Source organism: Ptychodera flava, chromosome 16 (genome assembly GCF_041260155.1).
Source record: "Ptychodera flava strain L36383 chromosome 16, AS_Pfla_20210202, whole genome shotgun sequence".
Classification (NCBI taxonomy): domain Eukaryota; kingdom Metazoa; phylum Hemichordata; class Enteropneusta; family Ptychoderidae; genus Ptychodera; species Ptychodera flava.
The window spans coordinates 1,690,580-1,713,096 of NC_091943.1; the positions used below are offsets into that span (position 1 = coordinate 1,690,580).

General features: G+C 39.6%; 2 protein-coding genes across 2 annotated transcripts in view; one reads left to right on the forward strand and one right to left on the reverse strand.

Moving 5' to 3' along the window:
- Positions 1-22,517, reverse strand: part of LOC139152476 (abnormal spindle-like microcephaly-associated protein homolog) — a 23,302-nt gene continuing 785 nt past the window's right edge. The window contains exons 2-21 of the mRNA XM_070725627.1: positions 19,901-21,992; positions 19,277-19,435; positions 18,156-18,389; positions 17,499-17,566; positions 16,988-17,129; positions 16,212-16,342; positions 15,531-15,706; positions 14,719-14,855; positions 13,898-13,983; positions 13,355-13,576; positions 12,839-13,031; positions 12,202-12,347; positions 11,547-11,675; positions 11,239-11,433; positions 5,876-10,915; positions 5,304-5,495; positions 4,255-4,447; positions 3,054-3,208; positions 2,226-2,378; positions 1-1,671 (exon numbers count right to left, since the gene is read on the reverse strand). Coding sequence (XP_070581728.1) covers positions 1,387-1,671; positions 2,226-2,378; positions 3,054-3,208; positions 4,255-4,447; positions 5,304-5,495; positions 5,876-10,915; positions 11,239-11,433; positions 11,547-11,675; positions 12,202-12,347; positions 12,839-13,031; positions 13,355-13,576; positions 13,898-13,983; positions 14,719-14,855; positions 15,531-15,706; positions 16,212-16,342; positions 16,988-17,129; positions 17,499-17,566; positions 18,156-18,389; positions 19,277-19,435; positions 19,901-21,992 — 10,128 coding nt within the window. The 3' untranslated portion in view covers positions 1-1,386. The remainder of the gene's footprint in view (positions 1,672-2,225; positions 2,379-3,053; positions 3,209-4,254; positions 4,448-5,303; positions 5,496-5,875; positions 10,916-11,238; positions 11,434-11,546; positions 11,676-12,201; positions 12,348-12,838; positions 13,032-13,354; positions 13,577-13,897; positions 13,984-14,718; positions 14,856-15,530; positions 15,707-16,211; positions 16,343-16,987; positions 17,130-17,498; positions 17,567-18,155; positions 18,390-19,276; positions 19,436-19,900; positions 21,993-22,517) is intronic.
- The window catches only part of LOC139152478 (protein SLC31A2-like), an 18,110-nt gene continuing 7,825 nt past the window's right edge, over positions 12,233-22,517 (forward strand). The window contains exon 1 of the mRNA XM_070725629.1: positions 12,233-12,362. The gene's annotated coding sequence lies outside the window, so the exon portion shown is untranslated. The remainder of the gene's footprint in view (positions 12,363-22,517) is intronic.

Here is a 22,517-nt window from a genome sequence, read left to right on the forward strand (position 1 = left end):
TTGAATTTAATATATCAAAGCTTTATTACAAAATTTATGAACTAAACCTTTAGAACAATAAAATTTTATCCAAATTAAAAGAACAATTCAAGACAATGCATACACATTAAACAGTTTTGGACCTATCAATGTTTTCTACTGGGAGTGCGAGCCTAACAGTGGAAAATTTGACATTTTTCCAAGCCACTTCAAATTCGCTACAAACAGGTTACAAAAATGTGTTCAATATCTAAGGGTTGGGGAAAGTAGAGGCTGCTTAAGATAATTTAAGGACTTGATATCAGTCCAAATTGAAACTACCATTCTGTGGCATTGTCAAATTTCCCGTTACTGGGCGTATCATGGCAATCAAATTCCCCTGCTCCAGGGATACAATTTGTGATCATGAATTTCTTGTGCTGCCCCCACACTCCTCCCTCCCTGGTAGAAAACATCGATAGGTGCATAAAGAACTGCCATGCATGCATCACAACTGATTGTCTGAGCCTTTCCTGGTTGTTTGTCTCCTAGCCAATTACTGCAGATGCGATCACTTTGCTTGGTGGTCATGACATAATTATTTGTCAGCCTAGCAACATAATTCTGCCAATCCAATGTAAAAATTGGCATTGCATAATTTCATCAGATGATATGCTTTACATGTAATAATACGGTCAAGAGCTTTCCATGAAACATGCACTCATTGCAGAATTCGTGAATTTTGTGTCTAATCATTTGATTTACTGTAAACAATTTGTAAATTGACTGATAACTATACTTGCTTTATGTTGCTATCATACAAACAACTGATCATCCTGTTGTCCTGCAAGTGGTATGCACCAAATCACAAAGAGAATACGGTGAAACCACTGCATGGGTCTGGTTGGGTTCAAACAAGTTGGACAGAACTATGGAATGGTTTATTTGACAAAGAGATGATTGTTTACATGAAGAACTGTAAAAAATACCTTGCACTGCACATAAAACATCACAGAACAATTACATTATAAAAAGTCCTAGTAATGATATCCTACTATAAAACTGCTAAGTGATTTTAAAGTGAAAGATTTGAACAAAACTCGATGAAAGTAGTATTTACAATGAAGAGGACAGCGGAAAGATGAAGAATTGAACTTCCTAATTAAATCTGAAAGTTTCATCATCATTTATGATACAAATTTTTGTTCGAAATTTCTAAGCCTCCTACAAGTTTGGTATCTTTGACAACCTACAACCCTTCTACACCATTTCAAAAATACATTTTAATAACATTTTAGTCATGAGCAGTTTTGTCATCTTTGCAATTACTTATTGATAAAATTTCTGAGAAAAAGAAACTGTTATGGAAAGGAAAGAGACCTTGATGCAAGTGTCTAAGAAAACGCTTTTGGCAAAAGTACAACACCCCTATTTCTTCTTTAGGTTGAGGACTTTCATCACAGTTTCAATTGCATGGAATGGGTCATCAAGGTCCTTCATCTTGTCGTGTCGTAGGATCCAATCGGGTCGTATTCCTGGCCGCTTTGATGGCGTGGCCAAAATGGATGCAGAGAATGTGCTTGTGGACAAGGTGGATGCATTCAGAGTTTTGTTCCTCACGGCCGCTCTCTGGGCATTCATCTTCTGTTTCCTGGCACTGAGTGCATGGATGCTTCTCAGCTTGTCGGAAATTTTAGGAATTCGAACAATTTCCTGTAGTTGAAGGAATAACCAAAAAATAGAGATGGATTATTCAAAGATGCAACTAAGACACCTCCACATTTCTTGAGATGTGGAGTGATTAGCAAATGCTTTCAAATAGATCTTTGAAGATAGAGCTTATCAACAAACTTTTACAGATAACAAGGAGGAAAAAAGATCTGTATATTAGATAATTTGTGACACTCCTCCATGAAAATCTTTTTGCTGTCCTTGTTTGATGTTACAGGATTATACAAAATTAACTTCTGCATGACTTAATAATAACTTGTTTTAGCTTTTATGTAATATAAATTTTGGAAAATGGAAAGCTGTTAACAGGTTTATTTTCATTCAAGTTCCTTTGCTTTCCCAAGACTAGTATGCCTTACAGTTACAGACGCTCTGTAGGTTTTACCATCAAAAGCATGCATCTTAGTCAAAATGATATATATCTTACCTCTATTTTGGCATGGACAGACAACTAAAATTTCTCAGTGATGAAGGTTCAAATAAAACATGGGAGGTAAGAGGATTACATTGCACTGAAAGTCAGCAAAAGATCTTACCTGAGCTCGTCCTCGCTTCTGACAGAATGCAACCATCAATGTGCAAGACTTGGTAAATATGGAACAGCCCTTGTCTCGATAAATGGACAGCAGGTCTGTGATGGTTGCTATGGAATCAGTCACCTCATACACAGCATCAACGGTCTTGTCATACTGCATAGCAACATTAAAGAGTATATTATTTCCAAATTGGATATATGTATTCATAGTATGCTGCTTTGTGGAATTTTTGAAGTCAAAGATTTCACCTTACTGCACTGTCTAATATTGTAATTGCAACAATTATTTTGAATTGAAGAATAATAGGACATACACAGTAGGTGTTGTGTTAAACGCAATCAGTAATATGGCTTGCACACCAATTTCAAATTAAGTAAAAAATGTTAGTGGATGATCAGTTACCATGAGAACCAGCTGAGAAGTATTAATTTACAGACCACTGCATATGGATTAAGGTAGATATGTGCCTCAAGGACAGACATTTGGACTCTCATCAAACTTTTACAATTCTTTTCTGATCTACCACTTGTTGGGGCTATTTAAAGCTCTTGGAGTAAGAAAAGTTTTCATTGTCTTAGTTTTTGGAAAATAGAATATTTTATTTTTACCCCATAGAGTTAACACAGGGGTGGAGGCCATTTTGAATTTCAAATATCAGTAAATATCAGTAATTTGTTTCTCTAATTCCAAACTTTGCACAATGACCCCTGATTTTTATTCATGATTTGGTAAGGAGAATGGTTGAAAGTTTCCATGAGGGAAGTTATAGAAGTTTAAGTCTTTCACTTTCGAGGCACTCACTACCTTATAACAACTGATCTATCTCACCTTTGCCAGGTTCAGCAGTACACTGACACAGTACGAGATGGCTTGCATGTGAGGCAGACTGCGATTACAGCTCGTGATGACATCATAGATGACGTGGACTGCGTTGTTGGCCACGATTCTCTCACAGCAAGCAGGAGATAGCCTTGTTGTGATCTCTGGTGAGCACAAAACAAACAATGTATAGTGTTAAACGGAGCATCATGGAACAGTGATACAAAGTGAGAAGTCATTAAAAATAGTGATGAAATTTTGTTTACCTCAACATACTGAGGGGTGTACGTGTGGCTTTCAGACAACAATGAAACATATGTTGAAATTGAAAAGTCAACAGACTAAAACACTTTGAATGTGCTCCTTTAGTGATACTGTGTTGACAAGCATTCAAATGTTGACGAACATTCCAAGCCAACTTTTAGTTGACAAAACCCATCAGCCCCAATTTGAAACTTTATCAGTCATTATATTACCATGCCCTGCCTGTCGCATTTTGATTGGTCGAGCTGAACCATGTGACTGACCACAAATACACAGTAATGGTTTGTTTACATGCCCCTGAATAATAAGATTAACAACTCAAAGTATCGTAACTTTACAGCTCAAACGTAAATCATAATCAATCACAAAAAAAAATGGAGCACTTGTAGGTCAAGTTGAGATACTTTTTTCTGAAAGCATCTCCGAATTTGCCAATTTTTTACAGCGCGCGTGACAGTGCGTCGCGTATTGCTCCGTTTCTGGGCCCCAGTTGTCGTTCGCTCCTGAAATTTTCGGAAATTTTGACGGATTTCTTGGGTTCGCTGATAATATAATGGAAATAACAGACTCCGCTCTGACCATTAACGTTTATTTATGGGCGCGGGCTCAAGAAAAGCCAAATTAACGGGCTCGGCAAGCCTCGCCCATTAATTTTTGGCTTTCCTCTCGCCCTTGCCCACAAATAAACGTTAATAGTCAGCGCGTCGCCCGTTATTTCTATAATATTTATGAGGGCTTGAACCGAGAACACGGAAAAATAAATCATACAAGAAACCTTTTTTGGGGGCGACTCCCACTTCCATCCCATCCCAGAACTCAAGCTACATGTAGTGAATATTTTATCATGCACATAATTTTTTGTCGGTGTGCCTACATGTACACCAACAATAGTTCCAATGAGTGAACTAAGATATTTGAAAAAATATACATCGGAACAAATTCTTACCCAAACTTTCGAGGGCCAGCAAGAGGTTGGACATCGATTTGCATGCCAGCAGATAGTCCAGTGCTGTGCTTGTTCGGTTACATAGTTTCTTGTCTTCAGTGGCGTTCTTATTGGCTTCAAGCAGTCGGCCTCTTATCAACCTTAGTTTTTTGCTCTTGAGGGACCCTCTGAGTTTGCGTCCTCTCCACACAGACTACAAAGAAAATGCACAATAAATGACACACATATCGCTGAAATCGCACTGTTTGCTGTTTATAGGTCTGTTACTACATATAGCTGCTGCTTGACATTGCAGACAGACTTTGTCAATGTTGCATGCCTGGCTGATGTTTAACATTAAGTTTGTGGTGTGAGCCATAAATATGCCTTTAGTATTCACTGTTACACTAACCGTCACCTACTTAATGGTTTTTTCATCTTTATTACATCCATAATATCCAAACATACAACCAAAAATGCGGACAAATATTTATTTTTGCATATTAATGGAAGAAGAATGACATCATCTGCATACTGCCCTATTTTGCATGTACTATTTCTTGTCTTTGCCCAGCTGGAAAGGTTGTGACAACCATGGATGGTTTCTCTACAAAATGTAATATGCCACAAACATCATTGTAATAGTCAGGCCCAAGAATAAGAGACGTTTATGAGTGGATCTTGGATAAATTTTATTGACAGGACATCAAACAGATGCTTGCTTGAATTATGTTATTTAAAGAAGAGATCTGAACTGTATTAAAAGTCACCAAAATTAGAAAGTGGACTTGTGTATAAGAATGACAAAAATACCTCATGTTGTCCATGACAACATGGTCCACAGATCAATTTTCCAGACAACTGCTTTCATAATGTCATCCAATCAAGTAGTTTCAGACAGCAGTGGTATGGACTGAGTAAATTTTCGAAGTCATAATTACATAAAAAGCTTTTCTAACTTGCAGAGACAGATACATGTAATCTGACACAACAGGTTAACTGCTGTTGTTTCTTTGACACGCACTGGACACCAAAATGGTAAAAAGTTTTTTTTCAAGAAAGGAGCTCACCTGGAGTGTGATAACAGCTCTCTTTCTCTTCTCTGCATTGACTTTGGCAAGGTATGACCTCACCATGGCTTGTATCTTGGTTGCTGCACAGTGGCGCTTTTCTTGACGACATCTCACCGCTCTTTGGAAGAGGATGATGCCCTGTCGCATCCTCTTGTAGTGAATGTACTCCAATTTAGCCCGTATCCATCTCTGCAAATGATCGATGTAATAAATTCTTGATTGAGTTGATGGTGTAATTGTGGAAGGGATGTGGTAAAGTTTATGGAATGAAAGCCAATTGTCAAATTCGGTAGGAAACTTGACCAATAATGGGCTGTAATGCAAAGATTTTTGTACTTTCTACTATATCAGAAATCTTATCATAAACACACATCTCTGTGATAAGCAATGAAATGGTCACCAACATGAGTCATGATCAGAAATGAGATTTTGAGTGCATTGTCATTACTTCAATATCATAGTCAAAAAGTGGAGTCTTTGTGCATTATTAGATGAAGGTTTGACCACTTTACAAATTGCAAAGTAACTGTATGAAAAAATGATATCAGAATCTGCTTGTTTAAAAGTACCTGTAATCTGAGAACTGACTGGAGTCTCTGCTTGGCAAGCTGTAGAGCCTTGGCATTGCGATAAAACCTCTGGATTTTTGTGGCACAAATCTGGTGATAAACCGCTGCTGCAAACCTCTTCAGATGTTCTCTCCTCTCTCTTCTGTAAGCGAGATACTTTCTAATGGCCGCCTGAATCAAAATGGCAGCCTGCTTGGTTCTTTGATATCTCTTCACAGCTACGTGTCCTCGGTAATATTTCTGGATCATGATGGCAGCCTTGATTTCCTTCACCCTGTGCCTGGCAAGCTGTCCTCTGTATGCACACTGAATCAGGATGGCTGCCCTTTTCAATTCAATGAAATTTTTCTGCCCTTCTCTAGCAGCCAGTGTGGCTCTGAATCTTTGCTGTAATGCGACAGCGGCAGATTTCATTTTGAGGAACCGCTGCCTTGTTTGATATCCTCGCACAGTAGCTTGTATCTGAACTGCAGCAACCTTCTGTTTGAGATACTCTTTCTTAGCGATGTACATTCTGATCACAGAGACCACCAATGTGGCAGACTTCTCAAGCTTTGCCTGTTTCCTCACTTGATAATTCCTGTACTGACGCTGTAGTGTTATGCTTGCTTGCCTGAGCCTAGCAAAATGCTGTTGTTCCTGCTGGCACAACCTGTTGGCACGGAAACGTCTCTGCATAACTAACGCTGCTGATCTCAGGTCCTGGTATCTCTTCTGTGTTTGTACTTTCCGTACATGTGCCTGGAGTTTGATTGCTGTTCTCCTCAGGTCCTTGTACATGCTCTTCATCTGGTATCCTCTGTAGTGACTTTGTATAACGATAGCAGCCTTCTTTATGCCTTGGTACTGCAAAACAGCTTTCTCTTTCATCAGTTTGGCCCTGTAACGTTCTTGAATCACAACGGCCGACCTCTTCAGCTTCTGGAACCTTCTTCTCTCTTGGTACATCCTGATGTTACTTTGGAGCAATATGGCTGCCTGTCTGAGCTGTTGGTATCTCTTTGCGGCATTGTACTTCCGATATACAGTTTGGATTCTGATTGCGGCTCTCATCCTTGTGACAAGTTTCCTGGCAAGTCGTCCCCTGTGAAGACTCTGAACGAGAATAACGGTACCTTTGAGTTTCAGAAATTCTCTGCGCTTTCTCTTCATAACCAAGGTATCTCTCCATCTACGCTGAATGATGGAGACGGCACTTTTCAGCAACTTGAACTGTTTATGACCCTGATTGGCTCGAACGTTGGCCTGCATTTTCACCACAGCTTTCCTGAGACTCTGATACTTTGTTCTATCTCTGAATCCTCTCCAAGCTGATTGAAGTGTGACGGCAGATTTCTTCATCATTTGATACCTACATGCTGCCTGATTTCTAAGGATCAACGCTCTGTAGTGAGCTTGTATCACAAACGCTGCATTCTGTACTTTTCTATATCGCTGAACAGCCCTGCATCTTCTGACATGACTTTGAATGACTATGGCAGATTTCTTCAGCTTCAGGTATTTGCCACGAGCGATGTACCCACGGTACACTGACTGGATTTTCAGTGCAGCTCGGACCTTCTTTACATGCTGCCTAGCAACATGCCCCCTGTAAAGGCTCTGTGCCAGGATAGTCGTACCTTTAAGTTTCAAGAACGCGTGCCTTTCCTGTCTGGCTCTTATGGTTGCCCGCGATCTCTCCTGGATCACCAGAGTAGCTGATTTTAGCTTGAGGTATTCCTGTCTTCTCTGGTGTCCTCGCACGGTCGCTTGCAACACAATGGCTGCTCTTCTCACATTTTGATAGTTCTGTCTTTCTCTACGCATCCTGTAGGTTGCTTGGATTTTTCTTGCAGCTCTGTGTTGCCTTGCTAGTTTTCTACCTTGGTATCCCCTGTAGAATGCCTGAATTGTTGCACAGGCCTGCTTTATTTCTTGATACACCCTGTGCTCTTTCTGGTACAACCTCCATGCTCTATACCGTCTCTGAGTGCTTAGGGTTGCTGACTTCAACTTCTGGTATCGCCTCAGGGCAATCTGTCCCCTGATGAGGGCTTGAACCTGAATTATCGCTTTCCTGGTTGCTAGGTAAGTGACCCTTGCCCTGTGACCTCTATAAAGAGCCTGAATCTTGGTTGAAGCCATCTTCATGGTTTGGTATTCTGTTTGGAGCTGCTTTTGCAACAGATGTGCCTTGAAATAAGTTTGAATAATTCTTGCAGACTTTTTCATACTTCTGTAACTCTCAACAGCTCTGTATTTTCTGAAGACTGTTTGTATCTTGACAGCAGCACCTTTGGTTCTCAAGTAATCTTTCCTTTGTCTGTGCCTTCTGAAAGCAGACTGGATTTTGATTGCAGCTCTTATCTTCTCCACACTCTTTCTAGCAAGTCTTCCTCTGTACAAAGTCTGTGCTAGGATGACGGTACCTTTTAGTTTCTGATATTCTCTTCTCTGATTCTTACAAAGTACAGTGGCTCTGTATCTTGCCTGGATTGTAACAGCAGCCGCTTTCATCTTCAGATATTGGGTTCTTGCTTGGTGACATCTGACAGCGGCTTGTATCTTGATTGTTGCATTTTTCATTTCCAGATACTTCATTCTTGCAATGTACATTCTGTAGGTACTCTGGATAAGTCTTGCTGCTCTGTGCTTCTTTGCCTCTTGTCTGGCAACATGACCTCTGTAATGTGACTGAAGAGTAAGGGTGGCTTTCTTGATGGATTGGTATTCCTGTTGACATTGATTTCTCAAGAGATGAGCTCTAAAGACAGACTGAATAGCAAGGACAGATTTCTTCAAGACTTGAAAATGTTTGAGTGCTTGGTATCTTCTCAATGCACTCTGAATCTTGATAGTAGCAACTCTAATCTTAAGGTAGTCCTTCCTACATCTGTACCTTCTGAAAGCAGACTGGATTTTGATTGCAGCTCTTATCTTCTCCACACTCTTTCTAGCAAGTCTTCCTCTGTACAAAGTCTGTGCTAGGATGACAGTACCTTTTAGTTTCTGATATTCTCTTCTCTGATTCTTGCAAAGTACAGTGGCTCTGTATCTTGCCTGGATTGTAGCAGCAGCCGCTTTCATCTTCAGATATTGGGTTCTTGCTTGGTGACATCTGACAGCGGCTTGTATCTTGATTGTTGCCTCTTTCATTTCCAGATACTTCATTCTTGCAATGTACATTCTGTAGGTACTCTGGATGAGTCTTGCTGCTCTGTGCTTCTTTGCCTCTTGTCTGGCAACATGACCCCTATAAAATGACTGGACTCTAATCACAGCTTGTCTGAACTCTTGGTACTGCTTCTGTAGTAGCTTTTGACTTTGATGTGCTCTGTAGTATCCCTGGATAACTACAGCTGCCTTCTTCAGCCTGAGATACCATCCCTGGGCCAGATTCCTCCTGACTGAAGCTTGAATGATGATGGTTGCACACTTGAGCTTTCTGAAGTTCTTTCTCTCTCTGTATCCTCTGAAAACAGATTGGATCATCACAGAAGCAACTTTCATATCCTTGTAACTTTGTACAGCAGCTTGTCTCATCATGTGAGCCTTGTAGTATCTCTGGATTGTCACTGTAGCTCTTCGGAGTTCTTGGTATTTCTTCACAGCCTGGTGTCTTCTGATGTTTCTCTGAATGACAGTCGCTGACTCCTTCATCAGCTGGAACTTTTTATATGCAGTGTAACCTCTGTATGCTGCTTGTATTTGAATAGCGGCTTTCAGTCTGTTGACATATTTTCTGGCCTGGCGCCCTCTATGAAGACTTTGGGCCAGGATGACAACTCCCTTGAGATGCAGATAGTCCCTTCTGCACTGCTGTGCTGCCAGGGTGGCCCTGAATCTTTGCTGGATTGTCAAAGCAGCTGATTTACATTCTTGGTAATGCTTCTGTGCCAGTTTTGCTTTCACAATGGCTTGCAGTCTGATGATTGAACGTCTAATTCTTAAGTACTCTTGTCTGTCTCTGTACATTCTGAAGGTAGACTGTATCTTTACCGCAGAAGATCTCATCACCTGGTATGCCTCCACAGCATCATTTCTCATCAGGTGAGCTCTGTAATATCTTTGAATCACAACAGCAGCAGTCTTTTTGGCTTTGTAGCGTTTCACAGATTGCATTCTCCTGACCCAGCTTTGCAAAGAGATGGCTGCATTCTTCTTCTGCTTGTATTGCTTGTAAGCTCTGAAGCCTCTGAAAGCTGACTGAATGGAGACAGCTGCTCTGATTCTTTGGACAAGCTTTCTGGCCAGCCTTGCCCTGAAGAGACTCTGTACAAGGATTGTGCCAGCCTTTAGTCTGAGATAAGTTTTTCTTTGATGTCTTGCAGCAAGAGTAGCCTTGACTTTCTGTTGAATGGTGACAGCAGCAGATCTGAGCTGTAGGTAATTCTTCTGGGCTTGATGTCGTCTGAAATTTTTCTGCAACGCCACTGCTGCTGATTTCATTTTGAGAAACTCTCTCTTGTGGCGGTACATTCTGAAGTTTGCCTGAATCATTCTTGCAGCTCTGTTTTGTTTAGCAATCATCCTGGCACAGTGACCTCTGTAAAAAGCTTGTATGGTAATGCAGGCCTGCCTCCGATGCTGATACTGCTGTCGCATCGTCCGACCAATCAGGACTGCCCTGTAGTATCGCTGGATGGTAACAGCCGCAGCCTTTGTCTTCACATATTCCAGCCTAACTTGGTTACCTCGTACAAGTGCCTGCATCTTCACTGTGGCATCTTTCAGAGCCAAGAAATGTTGCCTCACATGGAATCTTCTCCAGTGAGCCTGCAGAAGACGAGCTGCCCTCTCTCTTCTCACCATTCTCCTAGCTACCATGCCTCTGAAGCCACTCTGAATCCTGACAGTGGCAGCTTTCAAAATGCAGAACCATTCTCTAGTTTCCTCTCCAAGCCTGTATGCATAGTAGAAGTTCTCAATTGTGAACACTGCTGCTTGCACTCTGTAGAGATGCTTACGGACTTGGTGACCACGGACAATTGCTTGTACTTTGACGATTGATTTCTTCCTCTTCAAGGTAAACCTCTGGGCAAGGAATCTCCTGATATGAGCCTGTAAAAGGAAAAAGTAACTTAACCCTATAAGTTTGTGATATTTTTTATACAGGTAACACTCTTCATTCATTATGAAATCTAATAATACTACACACTTTCACAAAAACAACTTAAAAAGCTAACAAAACATCAATTTTTCCATCAGATTTATTCATTGACAAGTGATAGCAAACATTTGTACTTGTAAAACAGATACCATATTGGTTTTGTTTACTTCTGCCTTTCAACACTAAACAGTACTGCCAACCTACCATGCTAAAATCTCATGACTGCTGGTCGTTCACTTGACCACGCTTTCAATATTCCTTGTCACAAACCTACCTGGATAATGACAGCACTCTCTTCTTGTCTAATTTCCAACTGTTTCTGTCTCAGTTTTCCGGCCTCTCTCCTGGCAAGTTTTCCACGCCACAGTGCCTGGGCTTTGATGATGGCATCCTGCATTCTCTCCTCACGCCTTCTCTGCAGGAAACTTCGGACTCTCCTTTGGATCTTCAATGCAGCTGCCGCTTTCTCCTGAAATTACACAAATCGTCATGGTTACAATTAAAGGTTTTGTGTGCAATCCTGCCACTTAGTCAAAAGAGAAAACAGAAAAATGCCATCTTCAGGTTTTTTTTTGTACACACCTTTTGTTTTTCAATCTCTCTCTTCAGTTTATGCTTCCTCCACGCTGCTTGGATGACCCTGGCTGCTCTGGTCTCATCCCGCAGATCCAGCAAACGCTCACAGAGGTATGACAGGTAAGTGATAACCACCTGGGAAGCAGAACCAAAACAGTGAAAAACAACATTGTGATTCAATGTGTGATTCAACTGATGACGTAAAACTAACTCATGCATGCAACTGTATAAGAAAAGACACAATGTGAAAAACTATACTTGATGGATAGCTTTGATCAAATAGTTATTTCTGTGTGTGTATGAAAGTTTCTTCTGACTCAGGTATGGTTCTGTCAAACTTCTTCACAATCCTCCTCCATCATTTCATTCAAAAAATCTCAATATTTACAGTCAGTTATTATGATTTTATAATCAAGACTACCGTTTTGTAATTTTTACAAATTACAGATAAAATACACATTTCAGTTTCGAAATTACAGGCGGTTACACATTTGTTGAAGAAACATAATTTGGAAGCATTACAACTGACAAACATGAACTTATTTTCCATTCAACCGTCAGTAACCTGTATGTTTTTGCTTTTCTCCAAGAATGACAAACATAATTATAGGAAGTTTTCACTTCAATTGCAATGAGATTTACAAATTCCACTTTGCATTACCTTTTCATTTGGGATGGTATTAGACATGTCAGCTGATTTCACCATGAATGGGACACCTCCCAGCTGAGATACCGCATCGTACAGCAGTTTGAAATTGTGTTTCTCATTGGCCAGAAGAGCATCGTACTCTGTTGGTTTGCCAGTGGCTGTGAAGAAAACAGGTAAAGGCATTTACGCAATGGAACTTTTGGAAACCTCTGACTTCAATGAGAAACTGTGGGCCTCCATGACACAATATGCATCAACATTGGCCTCAGACTGAGAAAAATTAATGAGATTATTTTACAAAACTTTGCGGTTTCCACTTCATGGTGTGCTTTCAAATGCTTATACAGTGGAAAACCGTGCAATAAACTGATATTGTGTAATCGTGAGATGAAATTTGTTAAATAGCAATCAGGCAATATGGTGTCACAACCAGGGTTGTTAGTTGTGGCATTGCAGACTGAGGTGACTGTGAATCTAAATCTTTGTATCAAGCTATGACGTAGAGAGAATGTTACAGAGCTGCACTGATTTGAAACTTCAAGAATTATTTGAAGCTAACCATAGATAAGGGTTTCAAGTTGACATTTAACGAAGAGATATATTGGCATTTTTCTGAACGGTAGTGAACATGATTCATTTTTCTACTTACAAGGGCTGTATGTCCTAGTCCAAGTGCCATCGAGACTTTGATCAGGGTCACTGTCGGATTCTAGCTCCTTCTGTTGATATGACTGGGTGGTGTCTTGTCTGATGTCACTGTACGGCAACAGGGATGGATGGTAGTGATGGATCAAGTAGCTGAGGCCACGTCCATCACTGAATGATACAGTGAAGTTTTCAATCTGAAATCAAATACAAAGGAGGTTTATTCTTCAGAATAAATTAAGGGGAAAAAATGATAATACCAGAACTATCTGATTTGAATGCATAAAGTCTTATAGACAAATTCAATATTATCATTTTTCAGAAATTATAAACTGCAGATATATATAAACTCTAGTATTTTGCTCTTTGAGTTACATGTAAGATCCAGACATACTTGCTTTTATGTTATGTTTTACCATGTCCACCCAAAGTCCCCATAAACAGGTCCACAATCACCATTGATAACAATGGGTTTGGGCCAAACCACTGTGGTGAAAGGGTGAAATGCCTTAGGGCCTACCTTCAAGTCATAGTAGGCGCAGACAGCCTTACACCAATCCAACAACAGACTGAGTCTTTCACTCTTGAAGTACAAACCGGGATCACTCGTCCGTCTCTCATCTGAGGTTTCTTTCAGTGGTGCAAAGAGTGTTACAGCAGCCAGTTTCTTCTGAATCAGTAGATTTTTCTTCAGGAATGATATCTCCTCTTTCAGTTTTTCACTGTTAAGTCGGACATTTATCTGTGCAGAACAAAAAGGGGAGAAACGTAGACTTCAAATCCACTGGGCAAAAACTTGGACAGAGGAAAGTATCCCAGCACTAACATATGAATTACAGTTGATGATGGGACCACAACATGAAGTCCATCATGATGGTAATTCACATGCTCATTGCTTTGGTTTAACACAAAGTCATGAGACTGACAGAATCAAACTGAACCAGGAATCACAAAGTCAGGTCACTAGGAAACCTCTTGCAAGGGATTAGACAATGTAAAAATAAAAGGTAACAGTGAACCATAATAACAAATACTGGTACATCTAGGGTGGGGAGGTCTTTACCTGGAAATGGAATATCAATCTCCATAGCAACTCCAATGTCTTCTCTCTGTGGCCATCAACGATGACTTTATTATTCAAACCACCACCTGGCAGGGACAGAGTTACAGTATCGTTTGTTACTAAATATTGCTGCATGCAAGTGACATCAGATACAGCTTGAAATGCACAAATTTTGTCAGTGTTGCATGCGTGGCAGCCTTTACTCTGAGCTGTTCATGCCTTTTTCATTGTGGCACTGGCAACTGCCTGCTAAGATGCATTTTTGTGGTTCTTGCAAGCATAATTTCCAAACGTAATTACAAGTATCTACTTTTGCATATTAATGAGAGACCAATGACGTCACTTGTGAACAGCCCCATTACTGAGAGAAGAGCATGGAAATATTCTTGAAAACTTCAAGAAACCTTTTTCTTTGCTCATATTAAACTGGTACAAATCAAATTAATTAATAATGTGCTTGCAAAAGAAACAATTGACTGTAATATTCAGGAGATAAACATGTCTGACAAAGGTGAAAAATGCCCTATATTTGCATTTCCAGGTTAACAACAACAAAAGTTTTGCCTCACAAATCAACTATATGTTTTCCATGTTCTAAATTGACTTGAAATGAATTTTATCAATTCTTGAGGCTATTCTATCATCTGTTTTCTGACAGAATTATATATATACATAAAGAAATGTAAATTATCCTTAAATATAGCTTGTATTGAATTTATCGCATGTTTGTAACTTTTTCATCAGAGAGAATATTGGAATATAGCAGCATTATGCCACATAGAAGTAGGAAGAATAGTTACAAAATGAAATTGGTTTCTTACTTTCGACATCGATGCCAATTTCTCTCATGGCGTTAAGGCTAACTTCCACATTATGTAGTTTCTGAAGACGACTGATGGCTGGCATCCGAAGCTGAGTTGTCAAAGTCCACTTGTGAGTCAACAGCTCCATTATTCTCCTGATAGTGAAAATATTTGAATAGAGTTATATTCGGGAGGAATTAAGGTAGAATGTGCCTCAAGGACAGATATTTGGATTTTTCCCATGACAGTTTTGGCCTTCCACTTGTGGGGGCTCATTTTGAAGCTCATGAGTATATAAAGTTTTCACTGGCTTATTTTAGTAAAATTTAATAATTTAATTTTTCCTCATAGAGTTAACACACAGATGGCAGCCATTTTGAATTTCAAATGTCAGTAAATACTAGGTCATTTGTTTGTCCAGGACCACATTTGCATGGTGACACGCAATTTTTATCCTTGATTTTGAAAGAGAATGGTTGATACGGTAGTTTGCTTGGGCAAAAGCTTAAGTTTTTAATTTGTCCAGGTGCAAACTACCTTAATGGTTACCATCACACTGTGACTATTAAATTTTTCAGATTTCTTTTACTTCACTATCAAATTGTTTAGACTTCTTTCCAAAATCAAGACTACACTTAACAATATGATCTTGTAATCTCTGATCTTCTTGATCATCCATAGAATGACAAGACACAATGTAAGACTCAGAAGCAAATCAAGAGATAGCTGTACCCATAACAGCATCTCGGAGTCGTTTGCAATAGGGAAAAGATTTCTCCAAAATCTCATCATTATGCTGGATGGGTGTTTTCAGTAAACTACACACTTACGTGAGGCGCAGACCACATCGTAGATCTACTTTCAGGTTGGCCACAGCAAAATCAAATTCATGAAGTGCAGTCTGTACATGAGACACTGTGTAACCAAAGTAGCTGAGATGTCGTGTCACATCACCCTCACCACTCAAGTAGTCACGTGAGAAGTGTAACAGAAGATCCCGACTTGACTGTTGGGAGATAAAATTTTTCAGAAATATTTCTGACATCAATTGCAGCCGTGTGAGTATTTTTATGCATTAGAAAACTACAATGTGTGACAAATTAAGTTTTTGCATTGCATCTATGGTTACAAGGACACTAAGGCTAATCATATTGTTCCATTTTTCAGTCGAGTTCAACAGCAAATTTCAAATTTTATATGGTACTCTCTCAAAGACAATCACAGTACCAATTTTGAGTTTTAAAGATTCTTATCAGCAATGAGGCCAGTCAATATGTACGTTTGGTACATTTTTTTGAAAGGTAAAGATGCAGTGGGCTTCATTCAAGGGAATGTGGTGAGACAGAGGTCTGAAGTGATCAACTTTATCACTACTGGGATAATAGATCACCATCTATTTGACCGTACCACAATTACTTTGGCCAAATCCTATTCTTATCAATGGTGAGTTTACAGGAAATTAGGGTGAACAAGGTAATTCACACATTTGATAAAATCAAATATATATGTACCTTGAATTCTGCATCTTTACAGAAGAGACACGGATCATGGTCTATCAACTTGGTCTGCTTGGCACGGTCCAGGAAAAACACCAGCAGCAGAAATTTCTTCAGGGTGAATCTTGCAAGCACTTCCTCATAGCCTGCAAAGATCATAATTAAATTTTGTTAGAATCTCAATCTCAAATTTTATTTCAAGGCATGTCATTTATTACCTTTGACAGCAAATAACAGAATCTGTGAAATGTAAAAGACACTACGGTATCTGCAATCATCTTATCACCTTCAACTAATATCATCCTTTCAATTACAAAAACAGGGCCTAGGTATATGGGTTTATGGGTATGGGTTAAATCAGTTTCAATAGGTGCAAAATTTTGATATAATCCTGATGAGGCCTATGGCAAAGTTAGATGTAGATGTAAGAAAATGTGGTGACAGGGTAACATGTATGAAAGGTTGTTTGCTTACTGTCTGGTAGCTTTATCATCTACATGTAATAATTGCTGAATATTTTCATCTGTGTGATTAAATACTGATACAAATTTGAAATTGTGTAGATAAGCATGCTCGCAATAAATAGATAACACATGTTTATATTACATAACCTAACTTCATTGTTGTGCTTGGCAATGCACTTGTGAATTTTAGCAACCACTAATTTGCACTTATTTCAACTTTTGCAACCCAAGACCAAGTGAAGCAATGAGAAAACACCATATCAGAGTCTCATGCATAAATGTAATAAAACCATTTGAAGCCATAGAAAATATCATCTGCAAACATACCATCTCTGTACAGGTGAGGTACAGTAGGGTGGGCATATTCATTGGCAATGTCAGGATTGTTCAGGAGTCTTGAAACTATGAATCTTGACAATCCAAATGTGTCTGTGTTACTCTTCAAGTTCAGTGTCACTCCAAATATTGTCTGTTGAGAGAGGTTGAGAGAGAGGTTGAGAGAGAGAGAGAGAGAGAGAGAGAGAGAGAGAGTTTTGAGATATAATCATAGGTAATTGTTATTTCAAAAATCTAAGATGTGAAATATATTTCACTATCCACCATATGGTTTGATGGTCTTTAATGTATAACGGGTATAATCATGTTGATGGAGATTGCATCTACTTTGCATTTCATAAAAAGAAAATTGATATACCTGATTCGCTAAATGATAAAACCCATAAAAGGTAAATGGGTGAAGCAGAAAATGTCATCAAGTTGCATCCTATCATTTATGCTGGTTACACTGTCAGTGTATATGAAGAATCGTGCTTTCTTTTCTAAAACAATGAAATCCTACCTCCAGACCAATGCGTAACCAGAGAGGATTAAAGGACAAAAACATGTTCAAAAGTTGTTGTCTTGCACCTGCAAAATGAAAGAAATAAAATAAAGGTCAGGATGAGGCTTCACTTTCACACTTGCAGGCAATGCTCAGTGCAAATCAGTCAATTCCAAAATGCAACAGTGGTGTTTCAGTATCAGGATTAAATCCCTATATGTTCATATACCTAAACTCACAAACTGTCAAGACAAATGATTCTGGAGAGTCTGCCATGTTTCAGAATTCCAGAATTTCTAGACTGTCCATGTAACATGAATAGACTCTGCAAGCAACTGATTGACTGAACTACGTAAGTACGTACTTTATATATACATGAGTACATGTATATATAAAGCCTACATCAGACAATTCAACATGCACACTCCATTTATTTACCTTGGACAGGCAGAGCACACCCTCCTGTCATACCATTCCCTTACCCTAAAAACATGCAAAGCCCTCATTGAGCAGAATTAATTTTGTAACTTAGCAGGCTTAAGGTCCATATTATTTCCTGTACTTAAAACAAACTACCATCTTGTACATGTATATACACATCCATACCAGCAGGAATGGCAAGATTGAAGAGCTACAGGTCAGTTATGAATGAGGGTTATACACGGATAATCTTACCATAATCTCTGTTGATGTGCTTGTCTTGTCTGACTCTCAGTCGGAAACTTTCAATCTCCTGTTCCAATCGCTGCACAACTCTGATGATCGGCTCGCTCTCGAAGAGCAGACACGCAGCTCGGCGAAGTTTATTCAACTTTCTTCTGGCGGTGTATGCTTTCAACGAAAGCTCCTCTCTGGTTGGTGCTAGAGTGATGTCCTCATGACTGTCCACACAAATTGTGCCTGCATCAACTGAACGATAAAATGTAATTTGAATTTAAGTTAGCAATTTGATTGCTTGTCACTCAATTGGAATTAATATATGCAGAACATAACAAAAAGTCATTATTATCAGAACTTGAATTTTATCAAAAGACTGCCAAATCCAATCAGAACTTGGTAGTAGCTTTTGATCAGCAACAAAAATATATTTCCCAGTTTAAAATTTCACATAATTTTTCTGCTGTATGAGGTTTTCTAGCAGATTGTAGCAATATACATTTCTGGTGAAGATACCATTTCTCACAAAGTATTTGTGTATTAACCCTTTGAATGCTGTAATTTTTTCCCAACAAAATTTTATTGCAACATTTTACCAATATTTATGAATTTTTCTGTAATTATTTTAATTTTTATGGACCAAAAGCATATCACATTTCATTGGCTAAAGCTTTTTATCAACATTTTGAAAAAAATCTGAAAAAAATTGACTTCAGTGCTTTTTATAAAAAAAAGTCGACAAAATTGACTTTGGTGCTCAAAGGGTTAACCTTTTTCAGGCCCAACTTTCTGGTAACTTATCAGCTCTACCTCTATATATAGGTCTAAAAGGATCAAAATTTGCACTCTATCCCAAATTGTTCCTGATGATGGTATACCCCCCTTAAGCTTTTACACTGAGGTATTTTGGGTTTTAGCCGATCAATAGTTCTGTACTTTGAAACAAATGTTCTTGTGTGAAAATACTCCAGGATTCTACAGAAGAGGATCGAAATGCTGGTACTATTCAAGATTTCCAGGGTATGCTTGAAGCATTGAAGTTGCTTCACTAAAGAAAACATTTGACAAAGTAACTCCTTGTAAATTGTTTCAAGAGAAACGATTTACAAAGAGTCAAGTTATTATCAGACTTCACTCACTTTTGCTTCCCTGACATTTTGGATCCTGTGGACACTCTATTTCATCTGGAGTCAGAACATAATTCAGCCACTTTGAGAAGCCACGCTCCTGTTTGTCCATCCATCTTTCGTCGTAGAACATGTTCTGAGCGGCATATAGATTTGGATGGCTGGTTATAGCTGTATTAAAAAAAATTAAAATTAAATCAATTGGAATTTCAACAGTACCATATATCTAACTTGTCGTTTCATTAATCACAGCAAAAATCAAGGAAACACATCATATAACACCTTGGGCAAAACCATAAAGGTAGGATGCACATCTGGGACACATACTTGGACTCAATTTTTTAAATATTTGTCTAGTCTACTGCTTATGTGCACTCATTTTGAAGCTCTTAAAGTGAACAAGTTTTTACCATTTTTCTTCTGGGGAAAAATGAACATTATATCCACTTCCCCAATTGAGTTTATTTTCAAATGTCGGCAAATTTTAGGTGATTTGTTTCTCTGGTACCACAATTTGCATCCTAATTTTTATTCATGTTTAGAATGGATTGTCAAAGTTTCCTTGAGGAAAGTTTGAGCAAAAGTTTAAGGCATTGAGTTTCAAGAAGCGCACTACTAGTTTTTGCAACAACCTACCTTTCCTTTGAGGTTTTCGCAGATTTAGCTTTGCCATAGCAACTCCTTTGACGGATTTGCTGGTTTTTTTCTCTCCCTGGGATCTAGTGCTTGGTTTTCTCAAAGGCTGGTAGGGTTTTCTGGTCTGTCTTACTTCTGGTTCCACCTTTGCTTTCTTGCTGGCAGCAGATTGTAGCTTCTTGCCTGGGGCTGACCTTTTGATTTTTGAAGTGACCACACTCTCATGAATTGGGAATGCATCCTGTGTAATGCAAGCGATGGAGTTGTCCTGACCAGTGATGTCAGCTTCGCTCATGGACATCAGCAGATAACTATCCTGATTGGTGACAGATGTGCTGGCATCACTTTCTATCTTACCACTGGCAGTAGCAGAGCTTTCCAGAAATAACTTCTTACAGACTGTGGCACCATCTGCAGCCACACGATTCTCGGATAACAGAAGCTGTGATGGAGCAGTCTTTGTGACTGTAGCTGTGGACAGTCGTCTGGGTTCTCCGCTTGCTTGACAGTTCTGGTCAACCTCACATTTTGGAACTTCCACCGCCCCAGTCTTCGTAACGGTTTGAGCAGCCATCGACTGTCTTCTACCTGCCATCTGAGGTGCTTCTGATTTAGTCACGGTGGCACTGGACAGACGTCTTGGTTCTGCATTCACCCGCTCTCCTACATTATCCAAAACTGCTGCCTTGGTCTTAGTAACAGTTTGAGAAACCAAGGACTGCCTTCTTCCAGCAATATTTGGTGCTTCTGCCTTAGTAACCGTGGCACTGCCGGATAGTCGTCTGGCTTCTACGATGGCTTGTTCTGCAACATCATTTGAAGCAAACACTGCTCTAGGCTTTGTTACTGTCTGAGATACCAACGACTGCCTTCTCTTAGCCATCCCTGGTGCTTCTGTCACAGCAATAGCAGCAGCAGACAGCCGTCTTGGTTTGATTTCAAAAGCTGTGTCCGGCACTTCCCCAGCCAGTACATTCTGATGCTTTGAAACTTTAGGAGATGCTGTGGAGTGTCTTCTCATCCTTTTCAGACCAACTCCACTTTTTCTTCTCTCTGCTCTCTGAAACGCCTTCAGTCTCTTTTCTGCCTCTGAAATTGGCTTAGTCTGATTGCTGACACTGCTGCTGCTTGCCTGAATGGTTTTCCTTCTTGGAGGAACTGCCTGGGGTGCTTTGAAGAGACCATCCCATGTTACATTATCTTCTGCATGTTTGGAATCAGAGTCTGTACTCTTCGATGGAGTGGCCGAAACATTGATTTTTTTCTTTCCTTGTTGCACTTGATTGATCCTTTCCAAAGAAGTGAGTGGGGTGCTGCTGTGCCTACGAGATGGCGTATCTGTGTCTCCACTTGGCAGTAGAAAGGAACCTACAAGAGCAGTGTGGCTGGCTGGTGTATCAGTGATTGTCGTGAGTGATGGGTCTTCCTTCTCAATAGGCGAGTTACCATCAATTTCTTCTAATTCTGCACACAGATTTTTCACTTCAGGGTAGTTGATTGGTTGGGCATTCTTGTTCAGCACATCAAGAGATGTTTTCAGCTCGTCTTTGGGACTACTGCTAAGTCTTGATGGCAGTACTTCGCTCTTCTCAACACAGAAGGTAAGTCGGCTTTGAATGCCTGTTCCCTGAAAGCCTTTCACGTCAGGGCTAATTCCGTACATAGCATACAGCTCATCATTCGGCACAGGAATTCCTGTGGGGCTCATGCTAATATTGCGGGCATGGCTTTCTCCCAGTGGCAACTGGTTTGCAGGTTTCAGGGGACTGGGGGTATCATCATCAATGACTGGTGTCATGTCAAGAGATGCATTGAGCAGTTCAAATGTACGGGACCTCTTCATAGAAGATGGTGTTGTGGGTAGTGTGTCTGCCTCTTTGGCAACTTCTTTTTCTTCACATGGTGATGTAATGATTGAAACTGGCATATTGGATGGTGCTATGTTTTCCGTATCATGTCTTGAAACAACTGGACTTGCTCTCTTCTTGCTGACCAAGATTGTCGCCCGATTCTGGTTATTGCTCTTGTTTTGTAGACACTTCTTTCTCAAATCTGGAACACTGCTCTTCACATTCCACTTGCGTCTCTTTTTCTGAAAATAAATTTAAATATTTAGAATGACATGTATGCTCCCATACAAACTACTTTCTCCATAGATTATTTTATATTTGAACAAAAGTAACACCATAGAAGATAAAACTGCATCCAAGACCAATTCTATAATAATAAAAGGAAACTACTAGTATGATGCTACAGAAAGGTAAAATATGATTATATATAATCTTGAAAGTTGGAAAAAATGTGCAAAGGAGCACTGCCCTACTGTCCTTTGTTAGGTTCGATGAATGCTATTAGCATGACCAAAGTTCAGTTGAAGATTTTCCTGACTCCCATGGACAAAAGAGAGGAATCATCATATTGTTGATTCCTGACAAACCATCTGAAGTGTTTTAGCAACTGCCATACTGCGTCGCTCAAAACATCTAACATTCTCAAGTATTTGTGGGAAATATGACAAAGTGTTGTGAATCAACTTGCTTGAGCCATGTATTGAACAACTCAGTTTGTACGTGTTTACAATGCATAGTTAGTGTTGACAAGTGAATTATAGGTCTAG